The sequence below is a fragment of the Trachurus trachurus genome (genome assembly GCF_905171665.1).
Source record: "Trachurus trachurus genome assembly, chromosome: 12".
NCBI classification, from domain to species: Eukaryota; Metazoa; Chordata; class Actinopteri; order Carangiformes; family Carangidae; genus Trachurus; species Trachurus trachurus.
In genome coordinates this window covers 22,930,111-22,949,331 of record NC_139908.1, presented here as the reverse complement: position 1 = coordinate 22,949,331, position 19,221 = coordinate 22,930,111, and the positions used below count along the sequence as shown (strand labels likewise).

Genomic DNA, 19,221 nt, shown 5'->3' with positions numbered 1-19,221 from the left:
AGTAATAAATCATATTCTTACATAACCCTCTTATCGCCCATTGTTACGGGAAGTAAAAGCGCTCTGGACTTTCCTGGGTACAGAAACATAAACCAGATGTGGTGTGTTTGAGACTTGACAGCTTCTCCAGCTGTCCAAGTATTTGTGCAATCTGGCAATAAACACGGTCTGCACACTTCCAGGTCCATGGTGAAACAGCAGGAGTGAATCCAGCCTAACTGTTTAAATGTTTAAAAGCTGTCAACATTTGCTAAGTTTCCGGGTGTCTAAAGTTCTATTCATCGGTTTGATGCCTCATAAATCTCTTTGTTTCAAAACTGGGCAAGACTGAGGATATATTTAAAAACTAGTACAAATTTGTGATTCAAATAAATATGTAAATACAACAAATATCTAATATTCAAGTCTAGATGAGTGGTTACCAACCATCCCCACATAGCAGACAAGGCCTGCCAGGTCCAGCTTCATCCACCAACCACTAAAGAAGTTTGTAGCACAGGCATGCAGAGTAATGGACACTTTGTTACTCATCCTGTCATCAGTCTGTCAAAATGATGGGAAACAGGGACCAAACGAACATTCTCTCACAGACATGTTGAAGTGTCCTTCCAGATCGGGTCAAATGGTCTCAGAGGGTCAACACATGGAAAAACCAGGCAGAGAAAATTGACCATTGACCACATGTTAGAAACAAGGAATTCATGATGCTTATCATGTTTTTTCATCAATTAATTACTTCAGTGCTCAAAGTGAGGTCTTAAAAGATGTATTTTAAAACCGACATTTGTATTTGTACTATCCCTTAATGTGATAATTAATGCTATTAGACTTCTATATGTCGTTGATATTTTGCGGTCATAGTGGAAGACAGATGTGTGAGTTAATAGGTTGACTTCAGAGTGAGCTCCATGGAAAACTCCTCTTTCCTCCAAGGGGATACAAGAGTGAAGATGGGTAACACCCCTGAAATGGTCTCCAGCTCCAGCAGCTCACAGTGGGCCGGTCTCAACAATGCTCATGATTGGGTATGATGTTGAAATAGAGCATTATATACTAAGCAAATCTCCTAGTATAATAATTATTTGTCCAGCCTATTATATAAATATCCATAATTCTCTCCTACCATCACCAACTCAAAAGACATAATTCTCTGTGGTTGTAGTTTAGTTAATGCATCCATTTATTTATCAATTATGATAATCAATAAATGATTAATATTATGTTGTTTTCTATGAGGACTGGCTAGTGTAATAGGGTAAAGTGGTGCATTTATTTACAGAATGTCTGAATAACCTATATATAATAAATACTGAATGTAAAATGCATAAATTCATGAACGTTTTGTCCATGTTGTTTTATATTGTCTGGTTATGTCGCTCCTCTTGTCTCTACTGTCCTGTGTTATGTGTTGTCTGTTAATCACCTATCCAACACAATAAAAAATAAAGAAAGAAGTTCATTTTTTTCAGAGTTGACCTGTTCCATGAAAGACAAGTTCAAGATAACAAACAATGAGACATCATCTTATTTGCATATAAAACTTTATTCACATTATAAAATGTCCTAAGCTGTACATTCTAGTTATAGCTGTGGATTTTCTACATTTCATGACACACTAACTACACATGGTCTAGTCTGAGTCATATCCATGCCTGAAGAAAGAATTTAGCAATTTAGACATCACAACATTAGATTACAGTAATTCAAAAAAAAAAAAAAATCTTCACCAACACGAATTAATCTACATTGCACAATTTACATTCAATGTGAAAATGGCTCTAGTAGAGTGATTCGAATGACGAACCCCTGTGAGTGGATCTCTGCTCGTTTTTTTTTTTTGAGTGTGTGGCTTTTTCACTTGTGCTGTTTCTGTATGTGGAACATCTGCAAAGCCCTTGTGATGGAAAAACAAAAGAAACTAAGTTGAACTAAGCTTTTTTCCGGGAAGACTGCTACTGATGGGCAGAACAGTGAACACCCAGTTTCCCCTAGAGCCCGCAAGGCCGGTTACACCCTCAAAAATACTCAACAATCAACATACTGATGATTTAGCTGCATGGGGAGTTAGAGCGAGCTAAAAAAAAAAGTAAACCTAACCCTGATGATAGTGTTAAGAGGGAAGGTCAAGAGGTCATTCAGATAAGAAGGGTTCATCATCTGGGGAGCAGGCTTGGGATTAATGAATGAATCTATTTCTTTCCTTTTTTGGGGGGGGATATGTATACTACTGGTGATGCTGAGGTCAATGTAGTCGTGAGTATTCATCCTCTGGACCAAAAAAGGTTTATGGTCAGTACTTTCTTACTTTTCTTTGTCTGGTACTTTACTTAGAGGTAAATCACTCAACAGACTAACTGACCAAGATCATCATGTGTCACTGACCAAACCAAGAGACTGATGACATCTAAGTTTAAGTTTTGCCAACACTTTGAAACTTTTTCTCATCTGGCATACACTTTATTTTACACACTTTTTCTGTAGAGAAATGTAGGAGCCAGTTATGTGTGTGCTCCATAATACTGTGGATGAATTGCTTTGTCTACACAGTGTCAAACCACACAGGTAAGTTTGAGATTACCTGGTGGGAGCTTCTACTGAATGATGCTCAAAGGAAACACATCAGAGAGTTGTTCAGACTAAAACATTTCACACTGTAAAGTATTCAGACATGGAGGTGTGACACAAGTACAGTGGTACACCTGGAGACTAAGAATGCCTGTGCATAGCCTGGATATATACATTTATTATCTTTAAATATATAAAATAACATTAAACTGAATGTTTTAGAGTGAAGAGAGAGAATGTGCAAGAAAAAAAAGAGAATAATGCAAGAGTGTCTGTGGTTAAAAAGCACCCCGGAAATGAAGCCCAACCCTGGTGCACATAGCGATATATCTTTAGCCATGGTCAACAATTTTGCTTTATCTCATCAATTAGCCTACTGACCAGTAACACACCAGGCTAACACAACACAATGCTGCCACTATGTCCTTCTTCGGGGCACTGTGCATGTTATTTTGAACCAGAGCTGGGACTTTAAACAACAAAACGTTCCAAACAAGTGAATATGCCAAACTCAAGAGAAAGGCATGGGAAAGAATAAGCGATAGATAGATAGATACTACAGAATTACAATTTCAGGTCAGATGAGGAAAAAAAGTAAATACATGGAGAATAAAATTAGATAAGATTAAATAATGTCTTAATAAATATATATACTGTATATATTAAACAAAAAAATGAATTACTGAATTAAAATTAATGTCCAGTTGCATGTGTGTTCACTGCAGTGCTGCTGTTTCAGCCTGACACCATGCAGCAGAGTCCAGGGAAACGTCTCTTCCTCTGACTGACCAATGGATGTGGAGTTAGATTCAACAAGCTGCTGTCATCTGAAACAAACAACAATATGGTCATGTCATCCTGGTATGTCTTTCCATCACAACACAAATACTGATTTTGTTTTGTCTGGAAAAGGCTACTTCATTTAGCATCTTAGTCTAAGGATTGTAAATAGGGACATAGTCTTGGCTCTGTGCAAACGTAAAAGACACCCTCTGTGCGTGCCAACACATAGGCCTACCCCAATTATTTTTATTTGGTAGTGAGATAAAGAAGGTGGTAACGTAACGGAAGCAACGCATCGAATGTAACGTAACTGACGTAACGTAATGTGGGTAGCAATGCTAATTTAGACTCTAGTTTTTACTTCTTTTTTTTTTTACCATTTCCTCTAGGCTACTCAAGTTAGCATGCTAACCAGCTAGCCCCAGTTTGGCTAGACTTAGCACTTTCCGATACCGAGTCACATTAGCGTCCAGGCTGCTCTGAGGAAGCAGTGCTGCGCAGAGAATGTATTAAAACCTTGTGTATTGTGAACGGCACAAAGCTATGACATAGTGGCTATGTAGCAACAACAAACCCTGGAAGCAGCTCAATTAAAAATAATATAAACAATGAATAAGCTAATCTCCCCAAAACTGCTACTTTAATCATTTTAGAGGTAGGCCTACCATAGATTGAACAAAAAAAGCTAAGATTAACTTCTGATACTATATCAATAACAAAAAAAATATTATTTGGCTACACAGTAACATTTATTTTCAATTTACTCAACACCCACACCTAACTTGAATGGTATCAGCTACTATTCAACTGAATGATTTTCTGATTTTATTGTCTTGAACAATATTTATTTCACATTAATGATATTATGAATATCATCTGCCACTAACATATCATACCTTGGTTTTTCAGTGGTAATGGCATTGTGTCCCTGAGTTTGCTGAGTAAGTTTCTCATCTCTCGCATATCTCTGTGAAGACGGAGAAACAATGATTCAGCAGTCTGGTTCACTCATGAGTTGACAACACAGTTTAAGTTCCATCCGAAACAGTGTAAGCTGACAAAAAGCAAGTCACTGTACCTCTCTATGTTTTCAATATCATTTCCCACCAACCACTGCTCCTGAGGGAAGTCTATGGGAGAAGAGGATCGGTCCTCCAAGATGGGAACGTCAGAGCTCTCATCCATCCTGAAGTCCACCCTCGGCTCTGAATCTGTTCCTTCAGGGCCGAACAGATTTGCTGTCAATACCAACAACTCGATCAATACAACGAACCACATCTATAAAGCCTTATGAAAATGGGAACGGTGGGGCGCGTCAAAATGTTATCATAGGCCTACATTGGCTGAGTTTGAGAATTGAACTTTAAAAAGGAGATTATTTTTTTTGATGATGATTAATTTAATTTACAAGTAACAATCTTATGATGTTTTTCTTAATCTTATATTATTCAAAAGAAAGAAAGAAAATGAATTGTAGCAACTCTGTAAATGTTGGCTCTGGTGACAGCTCTCTGCTGCCCTCCACTGTGTGGTTAAATACAGTTGTCTTTGAATTTTGGCTTGATCCAATGTCATTTATAATGATAATATTTTATTTTACTCATTAATTTATCTCTCTATATATATTCTTCTCCATTTCTTTTATACATTTTAAATTAGAGCCTGTGTCTAAAATTAGGTTAAACAAATGCTTTATGCAATGTACGTAGGCCTATGACACTTCATTAACAAAAGTTGTATTGATTGGACTTCAAGCAGGAAAATAGTCAGGGAAATAGATCTAAAATGCATTTGTAACTGCACTTTGAATCTATTAATGCATTTGAGACAGTCTGCTAATTCAATGTCACAGCATTAATCAGATTTCTCACATCAGAGAACCCTGGCCAACCTCTTGTCTTGCACAAAAATGTCAAGTCGTAAAACCCTTTTTCTTAAATCAGGCTTTTAAATTGCTCTTTTTTTTCTTATCTTACTGATGGACTAATGGACGGATATTTCCAGTAACACTTACTTTACAAATTACACAATGATTACACATGTGACGACAGAATGAACCAGTTAACAATATTACACTTGACTGAAAATTAGTTTATCTGGGTTAATACTTTGAAATTGCTTTTCATTCACTCTTCTCTCTAAATATGGCGGCACAATGATATTGTGATGGTACTTTTTCTGTGTAGCTGCAGCACCCCCAGCAGGCACATGGATTTGAGCATCTCTGTTATGAACATCTCCAGGCAGCACTGCAGCTGGATGAAGAGCCGACAGATCTCAGGGTGGATTTCTCCGTCCTCCGGTCTGCAGCAGCACAGAGAGGAGGGGTGAGAGGAAGGAGGCGAGGAAGGAAAACAGAGAAAGAAAAAAAAAACATCAGGGAGGTGAAGTTCTGAAATACGCTGCAGATATTTTTCCAATAGTTTTCATTATACTGATCAGAAAAATCAACTCAAAAACACTTGCAACTTCACGAACCCAGAGTGGAGCTGCTACCTACCCTTGCCCTGGGATTTCAATAATTTGACATTCACTTGCACCAATGTCATTCTAAAACACTGCTGATTAAACTATTTCCCATAAAGACAAATTATTTCTCAGACAGTGTCTCCTTTCAGAGCTTGTGTGGGAATGCAGTCTTCTCTCTTCTTATCTCATTGACATAGAATACCAATGTGTAATTTCTCTTCTGCAATCTGATTTGTTGTTTTCGTGTCAGTCTCTGTGTAACTTTGTATAGCAAAGTGCCACACAGAGATGGAGATGTAGCTCACTGCTGTCAATCAGCCTGCAGGGACGTTTCTCTACTGAAGTGGGAAAATCATGGCTCCTAATAATATCAGTGATGGACAGCTGCCATGTTCTCATCAAAACTGATGGAGCTCGGACTGCACACTTGGGGTCCTTTTCTTACCCTGAAACCGCGATGACGGCGAGGTCCTGGTGCGCCGCCCGGGCCATGGAGCAGCCTTTGGAGCGCGTGTGGTGCATCTGAGCGCGCAGAGACGGACAGTCGGCCGAGATCTCCCCGATGGATATGACTTGCTCCCGGTACAGTGCCACCAGGGTGTTAAATTCCTGGACAGTCTAGGGAGAAGAAAAAACCCCGTCAACACCGACTCTCCTGGCATGAGCCTGAACACACCATCACAGCCCAACAATGCAGCCTCAATCGAAGGACAGATTGCCATAATAAAAAAAAAATTAAAAAGAAGAAAAAAAACATTACCAAGCCGGATAGGATACTCTGCACCTGTTTACTGTCCCTTTTGCGCCACTGCTGCATCATGATAAGAATCTGGTGGGTGCATAAGCCTGTCCTCTGGTGCACAGCGACATTATATATCCACTCTCGGTGTTTTCAGTATAGGCTGCTACTCACCATCCTGCTGCCGTCCACAGCTTCCTCCGTGCTCTCCCTGCGCTCGGGCTCCGTCTGCGCGCCTCTACTGACGGGGAAGATGCTGCTCCCTGCAGATCTTGGGCGCTTTTTCCGCCCGTACGGTGCAGAACACATTCATGCACACCCAACCACCGGAGCCCAGTCCGACGCAGACAGAGAGGAGGAGACAGGGGAGAGAAAGAAAGAGAGAGAGAGAGAAAGAAAAGAGAAGGAGATTCGACCCCCCCTCTTTTCTGATCGCCGAGGTGAGGAGGAAAATAAAAGAGCCTCTCGGACGCTGCACGCTCTTTTTTTTTCTTCTTAATATATATATCTAAAGCGCACCGCGGTGACAGTGTGTGGTTATTCCCCGGAGCAGGACCGTGTAGTGGGCCGGACGGACCCCCAGCAGCTCCCTCTGCATCCCAGCCGAGAGGAGAGTCACCTTCAGCCCCTCCTGAAGGCCGAGAGGGAGGCTCCTCCGTCTTCCGCCGCGCGCTCACGTGTGAGGAGGATTCAGAGAGAGCCAACAGCAAAACAAGTCGTCACCCTCCCGACTGGCGATTAACTGTTTAAGAGCAACCGGAGGTCCAGAGACAACAACAGACATGCAAGGCTGTCCTCTCTCCTCCTCTGTGGGGCAGGACAAATATAGAAGACACGTCGGTGCATTTGCTGCTAAGACCTTATGATAGTAGGGTAGAGAGCTGCATAAAGGCTCTCCGTGCTGTGCTGCAGATGTGAACACATTGAGCATCAGTGTGGGGCCGGAGTTTGGATGCTGCTGCTGCTGCTGTGTGGAAACCTTTGATTCAAGCTGCAGTTACTCGTTTGGTCACTAGGGGGCAGAGAAACTCCAAGACAAGCAGACAGGCAGCAGCCCAGATATTATTTTACTAGGCTACATGTTTGTGTTATTTGACGTGGTGTCAGGTTTAGTCAGGGTCTGACCTGCAGTGGGTCCAGATTAACTTTTTGCCCAGTTAGCAGCATACACTGGTACAGAGACAGAGCTGAGTGCTGCTGTGTCTGGACCAGCAGAAAACAGTGTGTATTATGTGTCTAAATGCAGATTTCAGCTCTATCTGATTCACTCAGCTGGCCAAATACAATGCAGACTTGCTTGTAGGAAAAACCTACTGTTGTCTCAGAGGTTGAGACAACAGTAGGCTGGCACTAAAGATAAAGGTTACAGTTCACCTGAAAGTGTTCTATGGGGCCATTTGGTGTGGATATGAGATATACCTGTAAATCTATTAGCTGTGGTTTGGTCTCCACCATCCCCCCCAAAAAGTATGTTTTGCCACTTTAAAGGGATAGCTCAAAATGTTGGCAAATTGGCCCATTGCCATAATCCCTATAGTTTTAGGAGTAGGTTTGTTACCTTTAATTGTCAGTGCAAGATATTTTTAGAACGGTGGAGCAGAGCCGTGAGTTGTTCAGAGCTACACTACGGAGGCTCATGGAATTTCTTTGTCTCCCTCATCAACCTCATCAAATACACAATCCAACGGGCGGTGTTTAGCTCGGTAGAGCACCTGCCCCATGTGTTGAGGCTATAGTCCTCACTGCAGGCGGCCCCGGTTCGAATCCTGCGTCGAGCGGCCCTTTCCTGCGGGTCATTACCCCTCTCCCTGCCTCCCATTTCCTGTCTCTCTCTCAACTCTCCTGTTCATTAAAGGCAAAAAAAGCCCCCCCCCCAAAAAAAAAAATACACAATCCAACAACTCCAAAACGCTCTGGTGGACAAGTTGTGACCTGCACATTCACCACGCTATGAGATAATAACGGAACGTTATGAGACAGAGTTGTTTTTGAGGCAAATGCAGAGACTGCTTGTAAACTGCCCCTGACGAGAACTCGCATCAGCGGTTTTGCACAAATTTACCTCGAAAACAACAGCGTGACCAGAGTGTGAGAGTGCGTAGAGTCATTTCATCACAACAGAAATCTTAAGTTAAGAGGCAGATGGGACGACCTCTCCATGATTATGAGAACATCACCGACTACCACACATCACACACTTTACCTGTTGGAACAAATTCTGCTTTTTTTTTGTTGTTGTTTCGTTTTTCTGACATCCAGCACACAGGGGACACACACCTCCTGTCATTTCATAACACTGGACCACAGTCATGAGTTGTGTCAGAAATGTAAAGTGAAAAAAAAATAGGGTTTTATCACTTTTAAATAGTCTATTCAGACAGATCTTTATTTGCAATGATTCAATACTCTGGTCCCGTCTCCTCTTACTTCATATCATTATTGGATTGGATGAAAAGTTTGAAAAAGAAGCCACATTAACATTAGTTACTCTTTTTTCAACAAAATAAACTTTTTTTAATTATTATTACTGTTGATTTTTTTCTCATTGAGCTAAAATACTACATCTGACAGTATGTTGAGATAAAGAATGCACAGGTGCATACTCAAATGACACACCTGTTGTAGACAGAGGACACAGACTGAGGAGGGCCACCATACTGAAGTGAGTATTCTACACATTTACATATGTGTCCGCTCTTCCTGCTCCCTGTTCTATCCACCACTCAGCCAGTTCCTGAGTAATCCTTCACGTTGTAAACATGCACATAAAATAAACAACTTTCTCATCAGATTCTCTCACTTCAAAATATCTGAATTTTACATCAGTCCATTGTACAGCACACACTGAACTTCTTTCACACTGATGCTATAAGAGGTTAATTAGTATCACATTGAGTTTTCACAGATTTGTGTTTTTATTGCTGGATCGCCTTTTTTTTTTTTTTTTTTTTTAGTAAAGTGCTTCCTGTTGCAGCTACATTAAAGGGATAGCTCATCACTGGAAAGTAAACACATCTGCTTTATTTAACAAAGTTAGATGAGAAGCTGATCATGATTAATCATATCTGTGCTTTATGAGTCAGATTGAAAGCAGGAGGAAACAGGTCTGCTTTAAACTAAACCCACATACATTAACCAACACCTTTAAACAGCTCACTTACACTTGTTTAATCTGTGGAGGTGTTGGTTGGTGTGTTTTTCTGTTTCTCTTTGATTCCAGTCTAAACTCAGTCTCAACTGAGATTCATATGTCTCAGCTCCAGCTCCCATCTTAACACAGGCTTGAGATCATATTGACCTGCTCATGTAACTCGGAGAAGAAAGAAATGTTGAGCTATTTCTGAAAATATGAATAACGGTATCATTTTTTTGTCTAATAAACACAGTTATTATCAAACTGTTCTACTGCCTAACGTTTGATGAGGTCTTCCTTATGTAGGGAGTAACAGAGTTAACAGGACACAGCTCTGCCTCAGGTCTTGTTCATGACTTGTGTGTCTTTTAACAGCTTTAAGTAAATCATTGCACTTAACACAGGGAAAAAAAAACAAATAAACAGGCTCCTCTATGTGTTTCTCAAACACTGCTATTTGTGAGATATGTTAACACATGAAAACTGCTTTAAAGTGACAGAAAAGACGCCTAAATCTGCCGGAGCAAATTCAGAAGTGTTTTCAAAAGAAAAAGTAGTACATGAGGAAACAAAGAATCAAGAAAACCAGGATCCAGTTGACTGAGTGGATGTAGACGATGACCAGGCCGATGTAGAAGAGCCAGCCGCGGATGTCGGTGATGTCTACAGCGTCGCCTCCGTGAGGAAAGTGCCAGCGTCTCCTTGCTGTTGCTGCCTGTCTCTGATACCCTGAAGAGAAACACAGTACGTATTACTCAGTATGATTTAGCTACTTGTACCATTAAAGGGACTTTTTGTGAATTTCCCTATAGCTGCTGAACATGTGCTCGGTTCGGGAGGTGGCTTTGACTGTCGACTGAAAAGGGGCTTGATCCATTGTTGTGTTAACGAGAGGTTATTACCTACAGACCTCTTCACGCGCTCGCCCCTCAGTATTTAAAAGGACCTCGTTCATGCTCACCGTCCCTTACGGAACCTGTGGTCTGCAGACCGGCGTCTCCTCTCCATCCCCCCCGCACGAGCACCTTTGGGAGCAGGGCCTTCAGTGTGGCAGCTCCCACTCTGTGGAACTCGCTCCCTCTGACAATTCGCTGAGCACCCACCCACTCTTTTAAATCTATGCTGAAGAGGCACTTGTTCCTGCAGGCCTTCGCCCACTAATTGTGTCTACGTTGGTATTGTTTGTTAAGCAGCCTTGGACTTCTTGAAAGGAGCTTTACAAATTCAAGTTATTATTATTATTACTTTTATTATTATTATTATTATTATTATTATTATTATTATTATTATTATTATTATTATTACACACCCCCAGGACAGACTGGAGGTTATTGTGAGTGATATAGACAATAATGGTGTTGTCTCTCCACCTCTGGAAACAGCTACAGCAGAGTTAAGGAGTGAAGTTCAACATTGAACTTGCAATGTTTATCCAAACTGGTCAGTAAATAGCTGTTAGTGATAACGCTAACTTGAATACTTAGCCACACCACTGTTATCAATCAGTTCTACTGCCTAACGTTTGATGAGGTCTTCCTTATGTAGGGAGTAACAGAATTAACAGGACACAGCTCTGCCTCAGGTCTTGTTCATCACTTGTTTGTCTTTTAACAGCTTTGAGTAAATCATTGCACCAACTAAAGCCTGAGGGTTGTCATTGTAAATCACTTGTAAATGTAGTATTGAGGTAAAAACCAATAACCTATCTTTCGTTCCCTGCAAACAATGCCCTAGTCAGGACAAGGAAACACACTTAGCATGGAAAAAACACTTCTTCCCTTACACATGTCCACAGACTTCACTGACAATGGAACTACCATCAATGTACACACAAGACACAAACACGCTCACATCCTGCACACAACATTTTCACCGTTTCTCACCCCAAAAGCTTCTGAAATGTTTGCGGCAGCTCGGCAGAGGCCATTTCGCACAGGGGGCGTTCTGGAATTGCTGCTTGCGGTTGTTGTAGATTTTTGGGAAGAAGGTCTTGGCGGTCTGGTTGAGGTCTGAGGAGGAACGAGAACCGTACAGCGCGGTGAGAAACCGACACTAGCAAAACGTTTGACATGGCATCTGTTATTACAGAGAGAGGACGCTGGACCTTTGTGGATGTTGGTGTGCGAGATGAGGGTGCGGCAGAGGGGGCAGGGCGTGTTGGTGGGTCGGTTCTTGGCAAGCGTGCGGAGACACGGCTCGCAGAAGACGTGTCCGCAGGGCTTACAGCTGTACGGGCTGAAGTAAACATCGAGGCACACGGCGCAGGTCAGACCCTCTCTGTCCTCCTCCTCACTGTCCAACAGGGTCACACTCTCAGCCTGCAAACAAATGACACACAGCAGAAAGATAAAACTTTGAATATTTTCCACAATGGAGTTAAATTAAAAAGAGCGTTTTGGAGTCGTTGGATTATTTGATGAGTTTGATGAGGGAAACCAAGAAATCCCATTATAGCATCCGTAGCGTAGCTCTGAGCAGCTCGCGGCTCTGCTCCGCCGTTCAAAAAATAGCTTACACCGACAAATAAAGGTAACAAACCTACTGCTATGATTATAGCGATTATGGCAATGGGCCAATTTGCCAAAATGTTGAACTATCCCTTTAAATCTTTGAACTCATCATCTCTCTGACATCTACTCGTACCCATTTATTTAGAAAGCTCCTCTGGGTAAATGACACAGATCAGTTAGTATACAGGTGGTGCATCAGTGGAAGAAGCTACAGAGCACTTTAGAAATGTTTAGTCTTATGTGATCCACCTTTTAAAACAAGGCTTTAAACATTCCCTTATAGAGTTTTTCCTATCTGGAAAAATGGCTGTTTTAATTATGGAACTATGTGTTTTTCTTGTGTGTTATTGTTTATATATATTTTTTAGTTTCAGTTTTTTGTTATTTAAAAATTGTATTGTAAATTATTTCATTCTTTCATGTTCATGAACTGTGTCATGATCCTACTCTACTAATTATATTAAAAAATGAATGTCACTAAATGTTTTTAAATCATAATATACCATTATGTTTACACAGAGATATATTCCTGCATTTGCATGTGAAAATAAATAAAACTCAAATATCATAATTACATCATCTTTCAGTTTCTTAAATAAAATAGCTTGTTTCTCTCAACGCAATGTACTGACTCTTAAGAACAGAAATATTGTTCTATTATTTTCAAAACTTGTATGTGTGAGTGTATAAACTAGCGGGATAAGTAGTATGCAGCAGTTTTGAGTTTGACACATCTGCATGTATCCACAACATCAGGGTGAAGGGTGAACTCTGACCTGCTCCTGCTTCAGCTGACTGTGCAGCCACCGCTCTCTCCTCCGCTGTTTCCTCCTCAGACTCTTCAGACGGTTCTTCTCCCTTTTGCTCAGGCTGTTTGAGGCCGGGGGGGTCGCAGAGGCCTGAGGCTGTGAAGGTAGCACACACATACACACACGAGGAATCGTCATCAGCATAAAACAGCAATGATTTAACCACAGCAGCTTTATTGCAAAACATGCATTTTCTTCTCACAACACTGAATAAACAAATTGGACCGGACACTGACGGTCGGAGCTCCATTGTTAGTGAAGCTAAAACGATTGAGTTTGACCCGAGGATGGAGGAGAGGGAGAGGAAAGGTCACGGGGTAATTGACATCTAAAGGTTTAGCCTCTGGGGAACAGAGTCATCAGTAAATGTGATGGGAATGTGCCCACTTATTTTTGACATAAAGACAAGTTGACCTAATGTCTCACTAAAAAAGGTCAGGAGGTCATTGTAGACAACAACATCCATCCTCTGGGGATCATGAACGTCATGGAAATCAGGTCTCGATTTCCATGACTCGATTTACTCCATCATGAAAGAAACACATTTTGTTCTCTTTCTTCAGACTATAATATGTGTGTATATTTATTTTTACTGATCTTCTGTAGCATCACTACTTCTGCAGCCTGGGAAAGAAAGTGATCTTTCTAGGGGTTCTGTAACATGCTGCCATTGTTCCATCTATTTTCAGATGTCAGGAGTTTCCTTAAAGCAGAAGTAAGCGATCTGGTCATTTTGGCTAACTTCCTGTCAGCCGATGGAGTTAGCAGCCCCCGTCCTCGTCCCTACGTCACCACATTCACGCGCATCCCTGGCTGCACACACAGAGAGGACCGCCCCTTTATGCCGTTCTCTCTCCTCATTGGATAAAGGTTGTAGGATACAAGGAAAGTTTTCTCCTCGGCTTACAGCAGAGCAGAGTGACTGACAGACCCGTGTTTCAGACCAAACACTCTATATAAGTGATTGCTGTCGGAAGATAGAACTATTTAAGACTTATATTAACACAAATATTCCGCTTACTTCTGCTTTAAGAGACTGTGTGAAATACAATCACTTGCAAAAGTCACACTAATTACAATTAAATTGTACTTAAATCTATGTCTATATCTATTTCTATACCTATTCTATATTTTTGTATTCTGATTTTGAAAGTGGTCATTGTTGCAAGCAAAATGACCCTCATTTGCTATCAAACAATGCAGGAAACCTACCCTTGTATACTCTTCCTTTATCTCCCACAGGGGAAATTAATCCATTAAAATAATTCAATATACTGGTAGAATTAGTTATAAAAGAAACTGTAGAATTATGTTAAAGGGATAGTTCAACATTTTGGCAAATTGGCACATTTGCCCTAAACCCTATAGTTTTAGGAGAAGGTTTGTTACCTTTAATTGTCGGTGCAAGCTGTTTTTAGAACAGAGCTGCTCTGAGCTATGCTACGGAGGCTAATGGGATTTCCTGGTTTCCCTCATCAAACTCATCAAATACACAATCCAACAACTCCAAAACGCTCTCGTGGACAAGTTGTGACCTGCACATTCACCACGCTATGAGATAAGATCGTAATGTAAATCCCATTAGCCTCTGTAGCATAGCTCTGAGCAGCTTGCGGCTCTGCTCCGCCGTTCTAAAAACAGCTTGCACCGACAATTAAAGGTAACAAACCTTCTCCTAAAATTATGGCAAATGTGCCAATTTGCTAAAATGTTGAACTATCCCTTTAATATCTTGAAATTAAAGGAGCAATTTGTACAGATGCTCCAACACCAAACACAGCGTTTAGTGAGTGTCGGCCATCGTTGTATTTATGAGACAAGAGGTTACATATAACAGTGCTGCTTCATCAGGGCAGGTTGGAGCCTATACAGCGACAGTCAGCTGGGCTGGAACTACTTTGTTAGCATGCTAATGTAAGAGTTGACATTGGTATTTGTTTCCACCACAAGAGACAAGCTCTTGGTGAGTAAAGGAATAAAATCTGATGCTGAATTCACAATATTTATTCAGGCTGGTAAGTGAACAGCTCCTAATGTTAACGCTGGCTGTGACGTGACGGTGTGGAAATTGTGATTGCCACCACTGACTGAATGACAACAACAGATGACAACAGAGGTTAAAAGTGCGGTAACATACCACCATTTCCTCTTCCTGCTCAGCTACACTGTCTGAGACGGTCCTTCCTCTCAGGAACAGGGTTGAATCGGAGACCTCCTCATGGACAGCTGTGGTCTCCGCAGAAGACTCCACACTTTCCACCGTCTGCAACAGCTGTTGGTCCAGAGGCAGTCTTCTCCCCACAGGAGCGAATGAACGGAAGGCAACGGCCTCGACCGAGGCTTCGCCATCCGTGTCGGGCTGCTGACTTGTGGGATGTGAGGCGGATGAGCGTGTGGACTCATCTGTCCCTGTACTCCTCAAATTAAGAGCAGATTTGTCCATAAGACCTGAAGGGCAAAAACAGGAAGGCCTGAAGGTGGCGTCGTCTTCCAAACTGCACCTTCTCCTATGAGAGATGCAGTAGAGAGGACTGAAGGGGAACGACTGGGTGCTGCCGCTGTCAGTCAGTGGACTGGACACCTCTGCGGGGCTGATGTGGGACATGACAGAAGCACGATTAAGCGCAGTTCTGTTTGACTCGTGTCTGTCTTCACCGTTCTGATTGCTGTCTGCTGACAGACCAGCTGGTCCCTTCTCAGACCTCGTCCTCTTCGGCTGGACGATGAGAACATTGTGCCTATGGTCCCGGTCCACGCGGCTTTTGTTGAGGTGAACAGTGATGTCCTGGCCGCAGGGACACTTACTGCGGTCGATGAAATTGAAGCCGCCCAAACGAGCACCACAGTTCTGGCAGTTGAGTTTTCCTACAGTCCACTGAGCCTAGACAGGAACCACAGATATGTAAATCACAACATTTTCAAAATAAAAGGTAACATCCATTCAAAGTTTTGTGTCATAAAATATAGGGTTGAAAATGTATTTCCTTAATTTTATTGTTTCTTAAAAATATAATGAAATATTGAAAAATGCCATAAAAAAAAAAATAACTCAAATTTCTGCTTCATAAATGACTTTTTTGTATAGGTTTTTACTTTAAGTTTTCAATTAAGATTTATGAAAAAGCATCTACAACATGAGACAAACATTAAAATGTTTACAGTTAACACAGTGGTTTCAGAAAGTATTCAGATTCCTTCACGTTTGCCAAACTTCCCCTGATAGCCGCAAACTCAACCATGTAACACGACACGCACTTCACTCCTAAGCTGACATACTTACCTGGTGAACTGAGGTCAGTATCCACTCTGGCAGCGTGTCAACATTCACGTGCCAAATGCTGCAGACAGCACACGAGCTTTCACCTGTGGCCTCAACCTGCTTCAGCGTAAGAAAAAAGAAAGGTGATAAGGACATTTCCCATAAGACCCAGTTTCTCTGAGGCAGATACTGAACTGTGTTTATGACTGAAGCATAAGCTGTTATCTCTAACTTTTACCAACACCATGACAACCTCATACACTTAACGTAGAGATGTCAAAATATAAAACGTGCCGATTTTCCTGAGAGCCCAGATAGATTATGCCTTCAAATCTCTCGTTTTGTTTTAACAACACCGCAAAACTTAACTGTAGGCCTACATGAAGAAAAACAGATACTGGAGAGACTGAATGTTGTATTGACGTTCAATAGTTTACAATAATCATTTTTAAAAATTAGTTTTGAGCATTTAAGAAAACTGATTTTATGTCTCAGCAACAGGAAACAAGAAGCACAGTGACACCTTACTGACCAAAGAATGGCCCAGGAAAATATGCAACATTGAGTTTACAGATTAGCAACTTTAAACCAAACTTGCTAAACACTAAAATGTTGACCCACCCTGGACAAACATGTTGAGTCTATGACGCCTTTCCGACACCTCCTGCAGCGCAGCATGGCTCCCTGTCCTCAGGCTGTGGTCCAGCTCTGGTGATGGTGATAACAGTCAGCAACTGTAAACTGTAAACCCATGTGCACATGCACACACAGTGTTGAGTGACCTTGTCTGTGTTACAGACCTCACAAAAAGAACTTTATATTAAAAAGAAGGAAAAAAAACTGGTACACCCCATACTGTAATCTGTTGCAATTGTGTTGCCCAATCTGTCTGCATGTGGAACATAACCAAATAGTTCAAACAAGAAAGGCCACTTATACACCAGACACATAACCAAACAAGTTCATAAAGACAATACAATGCACTGGTCATGTTTTAGAAAGGCTGTGGAGCCCTGAATCTCTGTAGCAGATCCGTTTGCTACACAACCTGGGGTTTGCTCTCATCTAACCATGACAGTATTAGCATGGTCCAGCTCTGATCCTGGGAGAAGGCCTGAGGTCCTGGGTAACGTTACGTTCATGCTGAAACCACTGCTACAAAGTTGGAAATACACGACTATAAAAAATGTAACTTAAGCTATAGTCTGTATTTAGGTACAGGAATTTCAAATGTGAAGGCTGAGGCTGAGGAGAAAATAGATGTGTCACTCAGGTGTCGACTCCAGCAGGTTGACAGGATTTCCCTCCTCGTTCACACTCGTCAAACTCCAGCAGCGACATTTTATAAAGTCGCGTTAAAGCACTGTGTTATCGATATAAGTTAAACAGTGTGAAACTATTTACTGTTAGCTGTTACCTTACAGACAGCCTCTCTCGCGACGTTTTCGCTGGAAAATAACACACTGCACACCGCGACAAAGATCCTCTTATTAATGTGAATATATTTTATAGTGACAGTGTGCTTACCTGACAGTTCTGCATTGTTATGGAGCTGCGGGAAAGATGAAAACCATGGAAACACGGTGCAAAACAACAAAAAGTTACATTAGCTTTCCGCTTTAAACGGGGCTGTGACGTCATGGAATGTGGGGGGGATTACGGACAGCGGTAGGGACCAAAAATCCTACGCGCGAGGTCCGTCCATAATATCTTCCATCTTTTCTGTGAGCATTGACAGCAAATGAAATATATAATTGATACAGGCCTACGCCGGTGAAAATATTAAATCACGTCATTAATACAAAATGAACACTGGTGATGTTTGGATGACATGTTAAAGAGTATAGCCTAAGCTTCTTTTTATAGCCTTTTTTTTTTTTTTTTTTTTTTTGCATAACCTCATCATAGTGTCCCAACTTTGTGTGCTTGTTTACGTTGTTTAATTACTTACTAAATAGGCTAATAAAGATCAGAATTTAACTGGTAGGCTATGCAAACGGACTAACACCAGGTGGCAGTATCCCACCTGATGCCCCAGTGCCGACCGGGTCATGTGAAAGGAGAGGAGCCTCAATAAAAGTTACAATAGGCCTAATGTGGAACATAGATACTTTAATAATCCTTCACAGGAAATTATGGTAGTTACAGCAGCAGCATTAACATGTTGCATCAATAAATAAAGATAACAGCTCTATCTAGAGAATTGCAGACCTGAATATAATAGCCTACAGCCATCCCAATAACCTAATAAACCTACAAGTAGAAATGCAAATGCAATACATATAAAACAGTTGCTTCTTTAACTGTGGTGCGTTTTAAATTCCCTGATAAACTACCTCACGCTGATCATAAAAAAATAGGCTATTTAAAAATAACTTCATAATAGGCCTACATTTCTGAACTCTGAAGCTGTTGTGTAAAGTTCCCTCTCCTTTTTATTATGAAGTTTCATTCATTCTTTATTAGTGTAGCAGGAAACTTTTGATGGCTGCATTGGAAACAATTCACTTTTTTTCTCACCGGAATGGTAGGCTAAAATCCACTTCAATTAGTATTTGAAAAGGAAAACAAAAGGCTTTCAAATTATTTTGGAAGCCAGTTTGAAAAGCATGAAGCAACAGGCCTATAGGCAAGGTTGGATGTCTTCTACGGAGGCTTATTGCATTCACTTGAAAAAGGAAAAAGCTCTGTTAGGCCTATTTTTTTTTCTTTCTTTCTGAGTAGCCGATTTTTTTTTTTTTTTTTTTCATTTTTTTGCAGTAGCTTTTTTTTCTAACTTGATCTGACGAGATTTCAAAATCCCGCGAGAAGCTCCAACCTGCAAGTAACGTTTAACCGCTGCGGTCAAGCCAGCCTCCACTAGATCCCTGCAAGTTATTCTCCAGTAAAAATAGCCTACAGTCAAACTATCCCTGGCATTGTTTTCTGCTACATGCTAAGGGCTGGTTAAATAA

The 19,221-nt window shown here is 41.2% G+C and overlaps 2 protein-coding genes across 5 annotated transcripts; both read right to left on the bottom strand.

Annotated features, from left to right (window-relative positions):
• Positions 1-3,263: 3,263 nt before the first annotated feature.
• LOC310994558 (regulator of G-protein signaling 7-binding protein B-like) lies at positions 3,264-6,865 on the bottom strand (the record flags this gene model as incomplete). The annotated part of the gene is made up of 6 exons (XM_083983291.1): positions 3,264-3,392; positions 4,245-4,315; positions 4,427-4,586; positions 5,522-5,652; positions 6,263-6,435; positions 6,731-6,865. The coding sequence occupies 6 exons, from the start codon at positions 6,863-6,865 to the stop codon at positions 3,301-3,303; spliced, it is 762 nt and encodes a 253-aa protein (XP_083839417.1). The 3' UTR covers positions 3,264-3,300.
• Positions 6,866-8,955: 2,090 nt separating this feature from the next.
• On the bottom strand, positions 8,956-17,898 carry rnf180b (ring finger protein 180b). 4 transcript variants are annotated; one of them, XM_083984097.1, is made up of 8 exons: positions 17,795-17,898; positions 16,889-17,008; positions 16,289-16,387; positions 15,146-15,889; positions 12,976-13,104; positions 11,794-12,007; positions 11,573-11,698; positions 8,956-10,418 (listed from the first exon to the last, which is right to left on the bottom strand). In XM_083984097.1, the coding sequence occupies exons 2-8, from the start codon at positions 16,943-16,945 to the stop codon at positions 10,231-10,233; spliced, it is 1,557 nt and encodes a 518-aa protein (XP_083840223.1). In that variant the 5' UTR covers positions 16,946-17,008; positions 17,795-17,898; the 3' UTR covers positions 8,956-10,230. The 4 variants fall into 4 exon arrangements, with proteins under 4 accessions (XP_083840223.1, XP_083840225.1, XP_083840222.1 ...); XM_083984099.1 differs by having other exon boundaries at positions 16,289-16,384; XM_083984096.1 differs by having other exon boundaries at positions 16,889-16,975; positions 17,795-17,896.
• Between the last annotated feature and the right edge of the window lie 1,323 nt (positions 17,899-19,221).

Bases quoted from the DNA above. Each gene is read 5' to 3' on its own strand.
- rnf180b (XM_083984097.1), bottom strand. From the start codon at position 16,945: ATGCTGCGCTGCAGGAGGTGTCGGAAAGGCGTCATAGACTCAACATGT. The intron at 16,388-16,888 runs GTGGGTCAACAT...CTTACGCTGAAG, and splicing joins ACTCAACATGTTTGTCCAGG to CAGGTTGAGGCCACAGGTGA. The intron at 15,890-16,288 runs GTAAGTATGTCA...GTTCCTGTCTAG, and splicing joins TACTGACCTCAGTTCACCAG to GCTCAGTGGACTGTAGGAAA.